This window comes from Salvelinus alpinus, chromosome 37, assembly GCF_045679555.1.
Source record: "Salvelinus alpinus chromosome 37, SLU_Salpinus.1, whole genome shotgun sequence".
Taxonomy (NCBI): Eukaryota; Metazoa; Chordata; class Actinopteri; order Salmoniformes; family Salmonidae; genus Salvelinus; species Salvelinus alpinus.
This window is the reverse complement of record NC_092122.1, coordinates 9,341,589-9,353,963: the sequence shown is the minus strand read 5'-3', so window position 1 is coordinate 9,353,963 and position 12,375 is coordinate 9,341,589. Positions and strand designations below refer to the sequence as shown.

The 12,375-nt window shown below is 52.8% G+C and overlaps 1 protein-coding gene across 1 annotated transcript in view; it reads left to right on the top strand.

The window, feature by feature from the left end:
* The first annotated feature begins 276 nt into the window (after positions 1-276).
* The window catches only part of LOC139565770 (cadherin-like and PC-esterase domain-containing protein 1), an 89,895-nt gene continuing 77,796 nt past the window's right edge, over positions 277-12,375 (top strand). The window contains exon 1 of the mRNA XM_071386311.1: positions 277-1,609. Coding sequence (XP_071242412.1) covers positions 1,361-1,609 — 249 coding nt within the window. The 5' untranslated portion in view covers positions 277-1,360. The remainder of the gene's footprint in view (positions 1,610-12,375) is intronic.

The window sequence follows — 12,375 nt, the reverse complement described above, 5'->3', positions numbered from 1 at the left end:
GAAAACCAGCAGTCTTGCAGCCCTCACACACAAGGGGATTTGCTTGTACCAAATGTGGTTATTGATTGTATACACTTTTTTTGTTATATACAAAACTGCCATAATAGCTATATTTTTTAGAAGGAACCTGGGGTGTCTTGGAGAACTGACAACTTCACCAAATAAAGGGGAAATGTTTTCAGCCCTTGCTCTAAAAGGGAACATTTTCAATAGCCTCTCTCTCACCACATTTGACTGAAACAAAGCAGGGCTCCAACTCCTTTCTCTAAATAATGAGCCAAGGGAGGACTGGTGTGTGTGCCACAAATAGCAAAGAGTGAGCCCTGTCTTTTACCACAATTTGGAATGAGGGGGGCATACCTCGACCCCGACCGAGGAGGCATGTGTGCGCATTTAGACCGCTCCGTGTACATCGTGGAATTTCAAAACCGTTACTTTACAAGTACTCCTCAACTATCCAGTTGAAACGGATCTATGGTATAAACTCCACTTTTTTTTTTCTTTACCCGAGGGAGTTTTAATTTTGGGAACCAGTAGACCTGTGTGTGACACTGTAATCCAGCCGTCCGCACGGAAAAGAAGTTCGGCTACTGTTTACTTTGTCCTCTTAGGGTAGCCTAACCCAAACCAGGTGAAGTCGCCCCCCCCCCCGCGCTCCGTATATAGTGGAAACCCTCTTTGTGGTCTGTAACCTATTTCAGGGTCTTGGTGAAGTTCTTAATTTTTCTAATTTCAGTTTTGCTCTATCTGTGTCTGACGGGATGTTTTCATGCGTCCTGCCTTTGGTTGTGGATGGGAATGGCAGTTTTCTGACAGCGCGCAATAGCAGAGGCTGATCTAGCCACAGTCATGATGTTCTGCTTCTCGATAATGTTTTTAATCATCTGAGGGGCACTCTTCCCCAAAGGAAGCGAGAGTGAAAACTTTCCCCATCTCTCTCTGAACTCCATAGTGTTCTAGGATGTGAAAGTTGGCCTGTGGCTCACTTTGATCTAACTTCATTCACACGAATAACGGAATAACAACTTTGGGGAAAAGGTTTTGTTTGTTTGTTCCAGCTCACAAATCAACACTCGAGTTTGCCATAGTGACGATTCTTGGACACCGTGGACCCCCCTCTGAAATACCAACCAGGTCATATTTGAAAGATAAGATGCGGCACAATGTTCCAGGTCTTTGAGTATTCCTGAAGTGCGTGTTTCTACAGATATCCCCGCTGCTCTGTGTTCCTTCTATCCGGCCGGGAGAGCGGCCAGAGTGGTGTGAGGTCTGAGTGGGACTCGGAGAAGAAATAGTCGAAATATCTTCCCACATAGTATGCCTTTATTCTTCTGCCAGCAAAGTTGGGAGTGAAACGGGAATGTTTCTTCGGCGGCTCTGGACGCTCCGCCGCAGTTATTGCTCCGGACGGTTATTGCTCCTAGGAGTCGCGGTGTGTCTTTTCTACCAGACCCTGATGGTGGCACGGAGTCGGTTCAAAGGCGGCCCACCCGCGGCTGATGAAGGCAACAAGTCAATGATGACTGGAGCGTTGGAGGTATTTGATGAACATCTGCAGGACCCTGCGAGGCTTATTTCTACCCTGGAGGCTTTGGAAAGGGACAGATATGTAAGTGGGCTTATGATAGAAGTGCACTGAAATGCTGTCTATTGTCCAATTTTTGTCCTGTGCTTTAGGTAGCCTACTTGCACTTGTGATGAACCTTGAATATTGAAGATTCAAGGATAAGCTTTGTTCCATCCCACAATGGGAAAGGACATTTCATCATCAAAACACATGGGTATAGGCTTTAAACAGTGCTGTGTTAGTTGCATGCAATGGATGTATGTCTCTCTATGCAGCCGGTGTTTTGTCTTTGGGCTCAAAACACCGTCTGAGTTTCATTAACTTTAATGAGCAACAACCTTAGCTTCAAGCCTAACAACAACATTATTGGATGCTGACTCCTTGGCTTAGCCTATATAACTAACAGGTTGAGCCTATTGTAATTTAGTTGTCAGCCTATATAACTAACAAGTATCGTAAACTGCTTAAGAATAGTGAACCGTTTTTTGCTATGGATATTAGTGTTGAGGTATTTAGATGAGCCTGCTTGGAGCTCGAGGCTCAATGCCCATTGGTCAGCTGGACATGTGCTCTAGAAGTATCCCGGGCGCGGCTTTATTTAATGCGAGCTCTTCGCTCCACACCGATGATTGACACCTGTATGAACCTTTAGAAAAACAAGGTTGCATATCAATTTCCCGGGTTATTTTAAGTGATTCGTTGTCTGAAACCCGTCCTTTGACAGCTCTCATGCATCCATAAAATGACAGCTGACATAATCTGAGGTAAACCAAACATGAGGGATTTAAATGTATTTATTACCCAGCTGCCTCAAATATTGCCTATGCCTTGACCATTATAGCCTCCGTTGACATTGTTTGGGCTAGCTAGAGTGTGTGTATGAATGTGTGACAAAGACTAACAGTGTGTGTTTGTGCATATGTGTGTCATAGGTGCATTTGGGTAACACAATTGGATGACAGACTGCTCTGTAATTGTGAGAGTATTTTCTGGTAATCCCACTGTTACTGTGTTTGCTTTCCAGTCTTTCAGGAAGTGTGTGTTGTATTCAGACAAGATTGACCGCTGCCATAGATCAGCTGCTAGTACCTCAGGTCACCACACAGCTCTCTGGTTACCATCTACCTCTAACATCTGATTCTAGATCAGCTCTACTTACCCACTTCTAACCTTTACCATTATGGGCTAAATTTGGAAATTGTTCCTGGAACAGTTGTTCTATTAGGTCATACTTTTCCTTCTCTCAGGTTGTCTTGGCCACTTGGAGAGGAAGAACATAATAAATAAACAAGGAGAGGGGAGAAGGAGGGATGGTGTTGAGAGAGATATAGAGAGGGAAACAGACAGAGAGAGGCAGTCTGTTGGACTTGTTGACTATGTGGTTGACAGGGAGAAAGCGAGCTGTTGTAACAGTATAACTTTAGACCGTCCCCTCGCCCCGACACGGGCGCGAACCAGGGACCCTCTGCACACATCAACAACTGACACCCACGAAGCGTCGTTACCCATCGCTCCACAAAAGCCGCGGCCCTTGCAGAGCAAGGGGAAACCCTACTTCAGGTCTCAGAGCAAGTGACGTAACCGATTGAAATGCTATTAGCGCGTACCCGCTAACTAGCTAGCCATTTCACATCCGTTACACTCACCCCCCTTTCAACCTCCTCCTTTTCCGCAGCAACCAGTGATCCGGGTCAACAGCATCAATGTAACAGTATAACTTTACGTCGTCCCCTCGCCCCGACACGGGCGCGAACCAGGGACCCTCTGCACACATCAACAACGGTCGCCCACGAAGCATCGTTACCCATCGCTCCACAAAGGCCACGGCCCTTGCAGAGCAAGGGGAAACCCTACTTCAGGTCTCAGAGCAAGTGACGTAACCGATTGAAATGCTATTAGCGCGTACCCGCTAACTAGCTAGCCATTTCACATCCGTTACACTGTCACAGCCAAATTTGTTACCCACCACAGACACACTGCCTCAGTTTAGCTGTTGAGTGCAACTCCGACTTCTAGAAACAACCCGAACAGTTCTGAATGTTGGACTTATTGTGAATCAGAAGTTTGATGTCTGAGCCATTACATTGCCCTTATTTCTCCTTTCATGATATACTCAAAGGAGTCTTTCATAGTTGACATTGAGTGTGACTGGGGGGGTTGCTTGTTGGCATGTCTAGAGCCATCGTTACAAAAGCCCTGCCACTGTAGTGTTTGTGCCTGTTACCCTCTGTGGCATGTCATAATGACTAGCTTCACACTGTGTGTATGGGGTGTTCAGTATTGTATCTGTCTGGGGTGGGATGGTGATTGGAATTGCTGGAGAGTTGTTAGGGATGGGGCATTTTGGCAAGGGTGTTTGTGTTATAGGTTTGCAATGCGTGTGTGTGAGTGTGTGTCCATGTGCGTGTGTATGCAGTCAGCACCTGTGTATGGCTGTCCCAGGCTTTCCAGGGGTGCTAGCGGGGTGAGTGCTCCAGCAGTAGGCCAGTAGGAAGTGTTAGATCAGAGTTACGGAATGTGATCTTCCAGCGCTTTATCCCCTTTGAGTCTCTTCCAGACCCTGACAGCCCCATCCAGTCCCAGGGCAGGAGGCAGGAACACAGCAGGATCAGGGATCAGAAAGCCATGGAACGCAGCCTCACTCGCGCACACATACACGCTATGATTCAATGGCACTGGTACTCCCATCAGAGCGGCATTCAAACTCACCACATATGTGTGGAGCACGTTTGGTGGTGTTCAGAGTGGAACCCCTGCCAGAAAGATCTGGATGCTTGTTTGCTGTTTTGACACTGATTGGCTGAAAGTGTGTATGGGAGGACGTTCCAGCATTTGACCACTGGCACTAACCAGACTCTCTAAGCTCGGAGAAGGTCACAGGTAGAGTCCCGGAGTCAGTTAGGGTGCTGGGATGGTAGGGTCAGGGAGTCAGTTAGGGCGCTGGGATGTTATGGTCAGGGAGTCAGTTAGGGTTCTGGGATGGTAGAGTCAGGGAGTCAGTTAGGGTTCTGGGATGGTAGAGTCAGGGAATCAGTTAGGGTGCTGGGGTGGTAAGATCAGGGAGTCAGTTAGGGTGCTGGGGTGGTAAGATCAGGGAGTCAGTTAGGGTTCTGGGGTGGTAAGATCAGGGAGTCAGTTAGGGTGCTGGGATGGTAGGATCAGGGAGTCAGTTAGTGTGCTGGGATGGTAGGATCAGGGAGTCAGTTAGGGTGCTGGGGTGGTGAGATCAGGGAGTCAGTTAGTGTGCTGGGATGGTAAGATCAGGGAGTCAGTTAGGGTGCTGGGATGGTAGAGTCAGGGAGTCAGTTAGGGTGCTGGGGTGGTAGAGTCAGGGAGTCAGTTAGGGTGCTGGGATGGTAGGGTCAGGGAGTCAGTTAGGGTGCTGGGATGGTAGAGTCAGGGAGTCAGTTAGGGTGCTGGGATGGTAGAGTCAGGGAGTCAGTTAGGGTGCTGGGATGGTAGAGTCAGGGAGTCAGTTAGGGTGCTGGAATGGTAGAGTCAGGGAGTCAGTTAGGGTTCTGGGATGGTAGAGTCAGGGAATCAGTTAGGGTGCTGGGGTGGTAAGATCAGGGAGTCAGTTAGGGTGCTGGGGTGGTGAGATCAGGGAGTCAGTTAGTGTGCTGGGGTGGTAAGATCAGGGAGTCAGTTAGGGTGCTGGGATGGTAGGTCAGGGAGTCAGTTAGGCCGCTGGGGTGGTAGGATCAGGGGTCAGTTAGGGTGCTGGGGTGGTAAGATCAGGGAGTCAGTTAGGCCGCTGGATGGGAGGTCAGGGAGTCAGTTAGGCCGCTGGGATGGTAGAGCCAGGGAGTAGGGGACTTAGGGTGCTGGATGGTAGGATCAGGGAGTCAGTTAGGGTGCTGGGATGGTAGAGTCAGGGAGTCAGTTAGGGTGTCTGGGGGATGGTAGAGTCAGGGAGTCAGTTAGGGTCTGATGGAGAGTCAGGGGTCAGTTAGGGCGCTGCGATGGTAGGATCAGGGAGTCAGTTAGGGTGCTGGGATGGTAAGATCAGGGAGTCAGTTAGGGTGCTGGGGTGGGACATAGGGAGTCAGTTAGGGTGCTGGATGGTAGAGTCAGGGAGTCAGTTAGGGTGCTGGGGTGGTAAGATCAGGGAGTCAGTTAGGGTGCTGGGATGGTAGGGTCAGGGAGTCAGTTAGGGTGCTGGGATGGTAGGATCAGGGAGTCAGTTAGGGTGCTGGGATGGTAGGGTCAGGGAGTCAGTTAGGGTGCTGGGATGGTAGGGTCAGGGAGTCAGTTAGGGTGCTGGGATGGTAGGGTCAGGGAGTCAGTTAGGGTGCTGGGATGGTAGGGTCAGGGAGTCAGTTAGGGTGCTGGGATGGTAGAGATCAGGGAGTCAGTTAGGGTGCTGGGATGGTAGGATCAGGGAGTCAGTTAGGGTGCTGGGATGGTAGAGTCAGGGAGTCAGTTAGGGTGCTGGGATGGTAGAGTCAGGGAGTCAGTTAGGGTGCTGGGATGGTAGAGTCAGGGAGTCAGTTAGGGTGCTGGGATGGTAGAGTCAGGGAGTCAGTTAGGGTGCTGGGATGGTAGGGTCAGGGAGACAGTTAGGGTGCTGGGATGGTAGCGTCAGGGAGTCAGTTAGGGTGCTGGGGTGGTAAGTCAGGGAGTCAGTTAGGGTGCTGGGATGGGAGTCAGAGTCAGGGAGTCAGGGTTAGGGCGCTGGGATGGTAGAGTCAGGGAGTCAGTTAGGGTGCTGGGGTGGGAGAGTAGGGAGTCAGTTAGGGTGCTGGGTGGTGAGATCAGGGAGTCAGTTAGGGTGCTGGGATGGTAGAGTCAGGGAGTCAGTTAGGGTGCTGGGGTGGGGAGATCAGGGGTCAGTTAGGGTTCAGTTAGGGTGCTGGGGTGGTAGAGTCAGGGAGTCAGTTAGGGTGCTGGGGTGGTAGAGTCAGGGAGTCAGTTAGGGTGCTGGGATGGTAGGGTCAGGGAGTCAGTTAGGGTGCTGGGATGGTAGAGTCAGGGAGTCAGTTAGGGTGCTGGGATGGTAGAGTCAGGGAGTCAGTTAGGGTGCTGGGGTGGTAAGATCAGGGAGTCAGTTAGTGTGCTGGGGTGGTAAGATCAGGGAGTCAGTTAGTGTTCTGGGATGGTAGGGTCAGGGAGTCAGTTAGGGCGCTGGGATGGTAGAGTCAGGGAGTCAGTTAGGGTGCTGGGATGGTAGAGTCAGGGAGTCAGTTAGGGTGCTGGGATGGTAGGGTCAGGGAGTCAGTTAGGGCGCTAGGATGTTATGGTCAGGGAGTCAGTTAGGGTGCTGGGATGGTAGGGTCAGGGAGTCAGTTAGGGTTCTGGGGTGGTAAGATCAGGGAGTCAGTTAGGGTGCTGGGATGGTAGGATCAGGGAGTCAGTTAGTGTGCTGGGATGGTAGGATCAGGGAGTCAGTTAGGGTGCTGGGGTGGTGAGATCAGGGAGTCAGTTAGGGTGCTGGGATGGTAAGATCAGGGAGTCAGTTAGGGTGCTGGGTTGGTAGAGTCAGGGAGTCAGTTAGGGTGCTGGGATGGTAGAGTCAGGGAGTCAGTTAGGGTGCTGGGATGGTGAGATCAGGGAGTCAGTTAGGGTGCTGGGGTGGTGAGATCAGGGAGTCAGTTAGGGTGCTGGGATGGTAGAGTCAGGGAGTCAGTTAGGGTGCTGGGGTGGTAGAGTCAGGGAGTCAGTTAGGGTGCTGGGATGGTAGAGTCAGGGAGTCAGTTAGTGTGCTGGGATGGTAGAGTCAGGGAATCAGTTAGGGTGCTGGGGTGGTGAGATCAGGGAGTCAGTTAGTGTGCTGGGGTGGTGAGATCAGGGAGTCAGTTAGTGTGCTGGGGTGGTAAGATCAGGGAGTCAGTTAGGGTGCTGGGATGGTAGAGTCAGGGAATCAGTTAGGGTGCTGGGGTGGTGAGATCAGGGAGTCAGTTAGTGTGCTGGGGTGGTAAGATCAGGGAGTCAGTTAGGGTGCTGGGATGGTAAGATCAGGGAGTCAGTTAGGGTGCTGGGATGGTAAGATCAGGGAGTCAGTTAGGGTGCTGGGGTGGTAAGATCAGGGAGTCAGTTAGGGTGCTGGGATGGTAGGGTCAGGGAGTCAGTTAGGGTGCTGGGATGGTAGGATCAGGGAGTCAGTTAGGGTGCTGGGATGGTAGGGTCAGGGAGTCAGTTAGGGTGCTGGGATGGTAGGGTCAGGGAGTCAGTTAGGGTGCTGGGATGGTAGGGTCAGGGAGTCAGTTAGGGTGCTGGGATGGTAGGGTCAGGGAGTCAGTTAGGGTGCTGGGATGGTAGGATCAGGGAGTCAGTTAGGGTGCTGGGATGGTAGGATCAGGGAGTCAGTTAGGGTGCTGGGATGGTAGAGTCAGGGAGTCAGTTAGGGTGCTGGGATGGTAGAGTCAGGGAGTCAGTTAGGGTGCTGGGATGGTAGAGTCAGGGAGTCAGTTAGGGTGCTGGGATGGTAGAGTCAGGGAGTCAGTTAGGGTGCTGGGATGGTAGAGTCAGGGAGTCAGTTAGGGTGCTGGGATGGTAGGGTCAGGGAGTCAGTTAGGGTGCTGGGATGGTAGAGTCAGGGAGTCAGTTAGGGTGCTGGGGTGGTAGAGTCAGGGAGTCAGTTAGGGTGCTGGGATGGTAGAGTCAGGGAGTCAGTTAGGGTGCTGGGGTGGTAGAGTCAGGGAGTTAGTGTGCTGGGATGGTAAGATCAGGGAGTCAGTTAGGGTTCTGGGATGGTAGGATCAGGGAGTCAGTTAGGGTGCTGGGGTGGTAGAGTCAGGGAGTCAGTTAGGGTGCTGGGATGGTAGAGTCAGGGAGTCAGTTAGGGTGCTGGGGTGGTAAGATCAGGGAGTCAGTTAGGGTTCTGGGATGGTAAGATCAGGGAGTCAGTTAGTGTGCTGGGGTGGTAAGATCAGGGAGTCAGTTAGGGTTCTGGGATGGTAGGATCAGGGAGTCAGTTAGGGTGCTGGGATGGTAGAGTCAGGGAGTCAGTTAGGGTGCTGGGGTGGTAAGATCAGGGAGTCAGTTAGTGTGCTGGGGTGGTAAGATCAGGGAGTCAGTTAGTGTGCTGGGGTGGTAGAGTCAGGGAGTCAGTTAGGGTGCTGGGATGGTAGAGTCAGGGAGTCAGTTAGGGTGCTGGGATGGTAGAGTCAGGGAGTCAGTTAGGGTGCTGGGGTGGTAAGATCAGGGAGTCAGTTAGTGTGCTGGGGTGGTAAGATCAGGGAGTCAGTTAGTGTGCTGGGGTGGTAAGATCAGGGAGTCAGTTAGGGTGCTGGGATGGTAGAGTCAGGGAGTCAGTTAGGGTGCTGGGGTGGTAGAGTCAGGGAGTCAGTTAGGGTGCTGGGATGGTAGAGTCAGGGAGTCAGTTAGGGTGCTGGGGTGGTAGAGTCAGGGAGTCAGTTAGGGTGCTGGGGTGGTAGAGTCAGGGAGTCAGTTAGGGTGCTGGGATGGTAGAGTCAGGGAGTCAGTTAGGGTGCTGGGGTGGTAAGATCAGGGAGTCAGTTAGGGTTCTGGGATGGTAGGATCAGGGAGTCAGTTAGGGTGCTGGGATGGTAGAGTCAGGGAGTCAGTTAGGGTGCTGGGGTGGTAAGATCAGGGAGTCAGTTAGTGTGCTGGGGTGGTAAGATCAGGGAGTCAGTTAGGGTGCTGGGGTGGTAGAGTCAGGGAGTCAGTTAGGGTGCTGGGATGGTAGAGTCAGGGAGTCAGTTAGGGTGCTGGGATGGTAGAGTCAGGGAGTCAGTTAGGGTGCTGGGGTGGTAAGATCAGGGAGTCAGTTAGTGTGCTGGGGTGGTAAGATCAGGGAGTCAGTTAGTGTGCTGGGGTGGTAAGATCAGGGAGTCAGTTAGGGTGCTGGGATGGTAGAGTCAGGGAGTCAGTTAGGGTGCTGGGGTGGTAGAGTCAGGGAGTCAGTTAGGGTGCTGGGATGGTAGAGTCAGGGAGTCAGTTAGGGTGCTGGGGTGGTAGAGTCAGGGAGTCAGTTAGGGTGCTGGGATGGTAGAGTCAGGGAGTCAGTTAGGGTGCTGGGATGGTAGAGTCAGGGAGTCAGTTAGGGTGCTGGGGTGGTAAGATCAGGGAGTCAGTTAGTGTGCTGGGGTGGTAAGATCAGGGAGTCAGTTAGTGTTCTGGGATGGTAGGGTCAGGTAGTCAGTTAGGGCGCTGGGATGGTAGAGTCAGGGAGTCAGTTAGGGTGCTGGGATGGTAGAGTCAGGGAGTCAGTTAGGGTGCTGGGATGGTAGAGTCAGGGAGTCAGTTAGGGTGCTGGGATGGTAGGGTCAGGGAGTCAGTTAGGGCGCTAGGATGTTATGGTCAGGGTGTCAGTTAGGGTGCTGGGATGGTAGGGTCAGGGAGTCAGTTAGGGCGCTAGGATGGTAGGATCAGGGAGTCAGTTAGGGTGCTGGGATGGTAGGGTCAGGGAGTCAGTTAGTGTGCTGGGGTGGTAACATCAGGGAGTCAGTTAGGGTGCTGGGATGGTAGAGTCAGGGAGTCAGTTAGGGTGCTGGGATGGTAGGATCAGGGAGTCAGTTAGTGTGCTGGGATGGTAGGATCAGGGAGTCAGTTAGTGTGCTGGGATGGTAGGGTCAGGGAGTCAGTTAGGGTGCTGGGATGGTAAGATCAGGGAGTCAGTTAGGCCGCTGGGATGGTAGGATCAGGGAGTCAGTTAGGGTGCTGGGATGGTAAGATCAGGGAGTCAGTTAGGCCGCTGGGATGGTAGGATCAGGGAGTCAGTTAGGCCGCTGGGATGGTAGGATCAGGGAGTCAGTTAGGCCGCTGGGATGGTAGGATCAGGGAGTCAGTTAGGCCGCTGGGATGGTAAGATCAGGGAGTCAGTTAGGCCGCTGGGATGGTAGGATCAGGGAGTCAGTTAGGCCGCTGGGATGGTAAGATCAGGGAGTCAGTTAGGCCGCTGGGATGGTAAGATCAGGGAGTCAGTTAGGGTGCTGGGATGGTAGGATAAGGGAGTCAGTTAGGGTGCTGGGATGGTAGGATAAGGGAGTCAGTTAGGCCGCTGGGATGGTAGGATCAGGGAGTCAGTTAGGCCGCTGGGATGGTAGGATCAGGGAGTCAGTTAGGCCGCTGGGATGGTAGAGTCAGGGAGTCAGTTAGGGTGCTGGGATGGTAAGATCAGGGAGTCAGTTAGGGTGCTGGGATGGTAAGATCAGGGAGTCAGTTAGGGTGCTGGGATGGTAGAGTCAGGGAGTCAGTTAGGGTGCTGGGATGGTAGGGTCAGGGAGTCAGTTAGTGTGCTGGGGTGGTAACATCAGGGAGTCAGTTAGGGTGCTGGGATGGTAGAGTCAGGGAGTCAGTTAGGGTGCTGGGATTGTAGGATCAGGGAGTCAGTTAGTGTGCTGGGATGGTAGGATCAGGGAGTCAGTTAGTGTGCTGGGATGGTAGGGTCAGGGAGTCAGTTAGGGTGCTGGGATGGTAAGATCAGGGAGTCAGTTAGGCCGCTGGGATGGTAGGATCAGGGAGTCAGTTAGGGTGCTGGGATGGTAAGATCAGGGAGTCAGTTAGGCCGCTGGGATGGTAGGATCAGGGAGTCAGTTAGGCCGCTGGGATGGTAGGATCAGGGAGTCAGTTAGGCCGCTGGGATGGTAAGATCAGGGAGTCAGTTAGGCCGCTGGGATGGTAGGATCAGGGAGTCGGTTAGGGTGCTGGGGTGGTAGAGTCAGGGAGTCAGTTAGGGTGCTGGGGTGGTAGAGTCAGGGAGTCAGTTAGTGTGCTGGGGTGGTAAGATCAGGGAGTCAGTTAGGGTTCTGGGATGGTAGGATCAGGGAGTCAGTTAGGGTGCTGGGGTGGTAGAGTCAGGGAGTCAGTTAGGGTGCTGGGGTGGTAGAGTCAGGGAGTCAGTTAGGGTGCTGGGATGGTAGGGTCAGGGAGTCAGTTAGGGTGCTGGGATGGTAGAGTCAGGGAGTCAGTTAGGGTGCTGGGATGGTAGAGTCAGGGAGTCAGTTAGGGTGCTGGGGTGGTAAGATCAGGGAGTCAGTTAGTGTGCTGGGGTGGTAAGATCAGGGAGTCAGTTAGTGTTCTGGGATGGTAGGGTCAGGGAGTCAGTTAGGGCGCTGGGATGGTAGAGTCAGGGAGTCAGTTAGGGTGCTGGGATGGTAGAGTCAGGGAGTCAGTTAGGGTGCTGGGATGGTAGGGTCAGGGAGTCAGTTAGGGCGCTAGGATGTTATGGTCAGGGAGTCAGTTAGGGTGCTGGGATGGTAGGGTCAGGGAGTCAGTTAGGGTTCTGGGGTGGTAAGATCAGGGAGTCAGTTAGGGTGCTGGGATGGTAGGATCAGGGAGTCAGTTAGTGTGCTGGGATGGTAGGATCAGGGAGTCAGTTAGGGTGCTGGGGTGGTGAGATCAGGGAGTCAGTTAGTGTGCTGGGATGGTAAGATCAGGGAGTCAGTTAGGGTGCTGGGATGGTAGAGTCAGGGAGTCAGTTAGGGTGCTGGGGTGGTAGAGTCAGGGAGTCAGTTAGGGTGCTGGGATGGTAGAGTCAGGGAGTCAGTTAGGGTGCTGGGGTGGTAAGATCAGGGAGTCAGTTAGGGTGCTGGGATGGTAGAGTCAGGGAGTCAGTTAGGGTGCTGGGGTGGTAGAGTCAGGGAGTCAGTTAGGGTGCTGGGATGGTAGAGTCAGGGAGTCAGTTAGGGTGCTGGGATGGTAGAGTCAGGGAGTCAGTTAGGGGGCTGGGGTGGTAAGATCAGGGAGTCAGTTAGTGTGCTGGGGTGGTAAGATCAGGGAGTCAGTTAGTGTGCTGGGGTGGTAAGATCAGGGAGTCAGTTAAGGTGCTGGGATGGTAAGATCAGGGAGTCAGTTAGGCCGCTGGGATGGTAGGATCAGGGAGTCAGTTAGGGTGCTGGGATGGT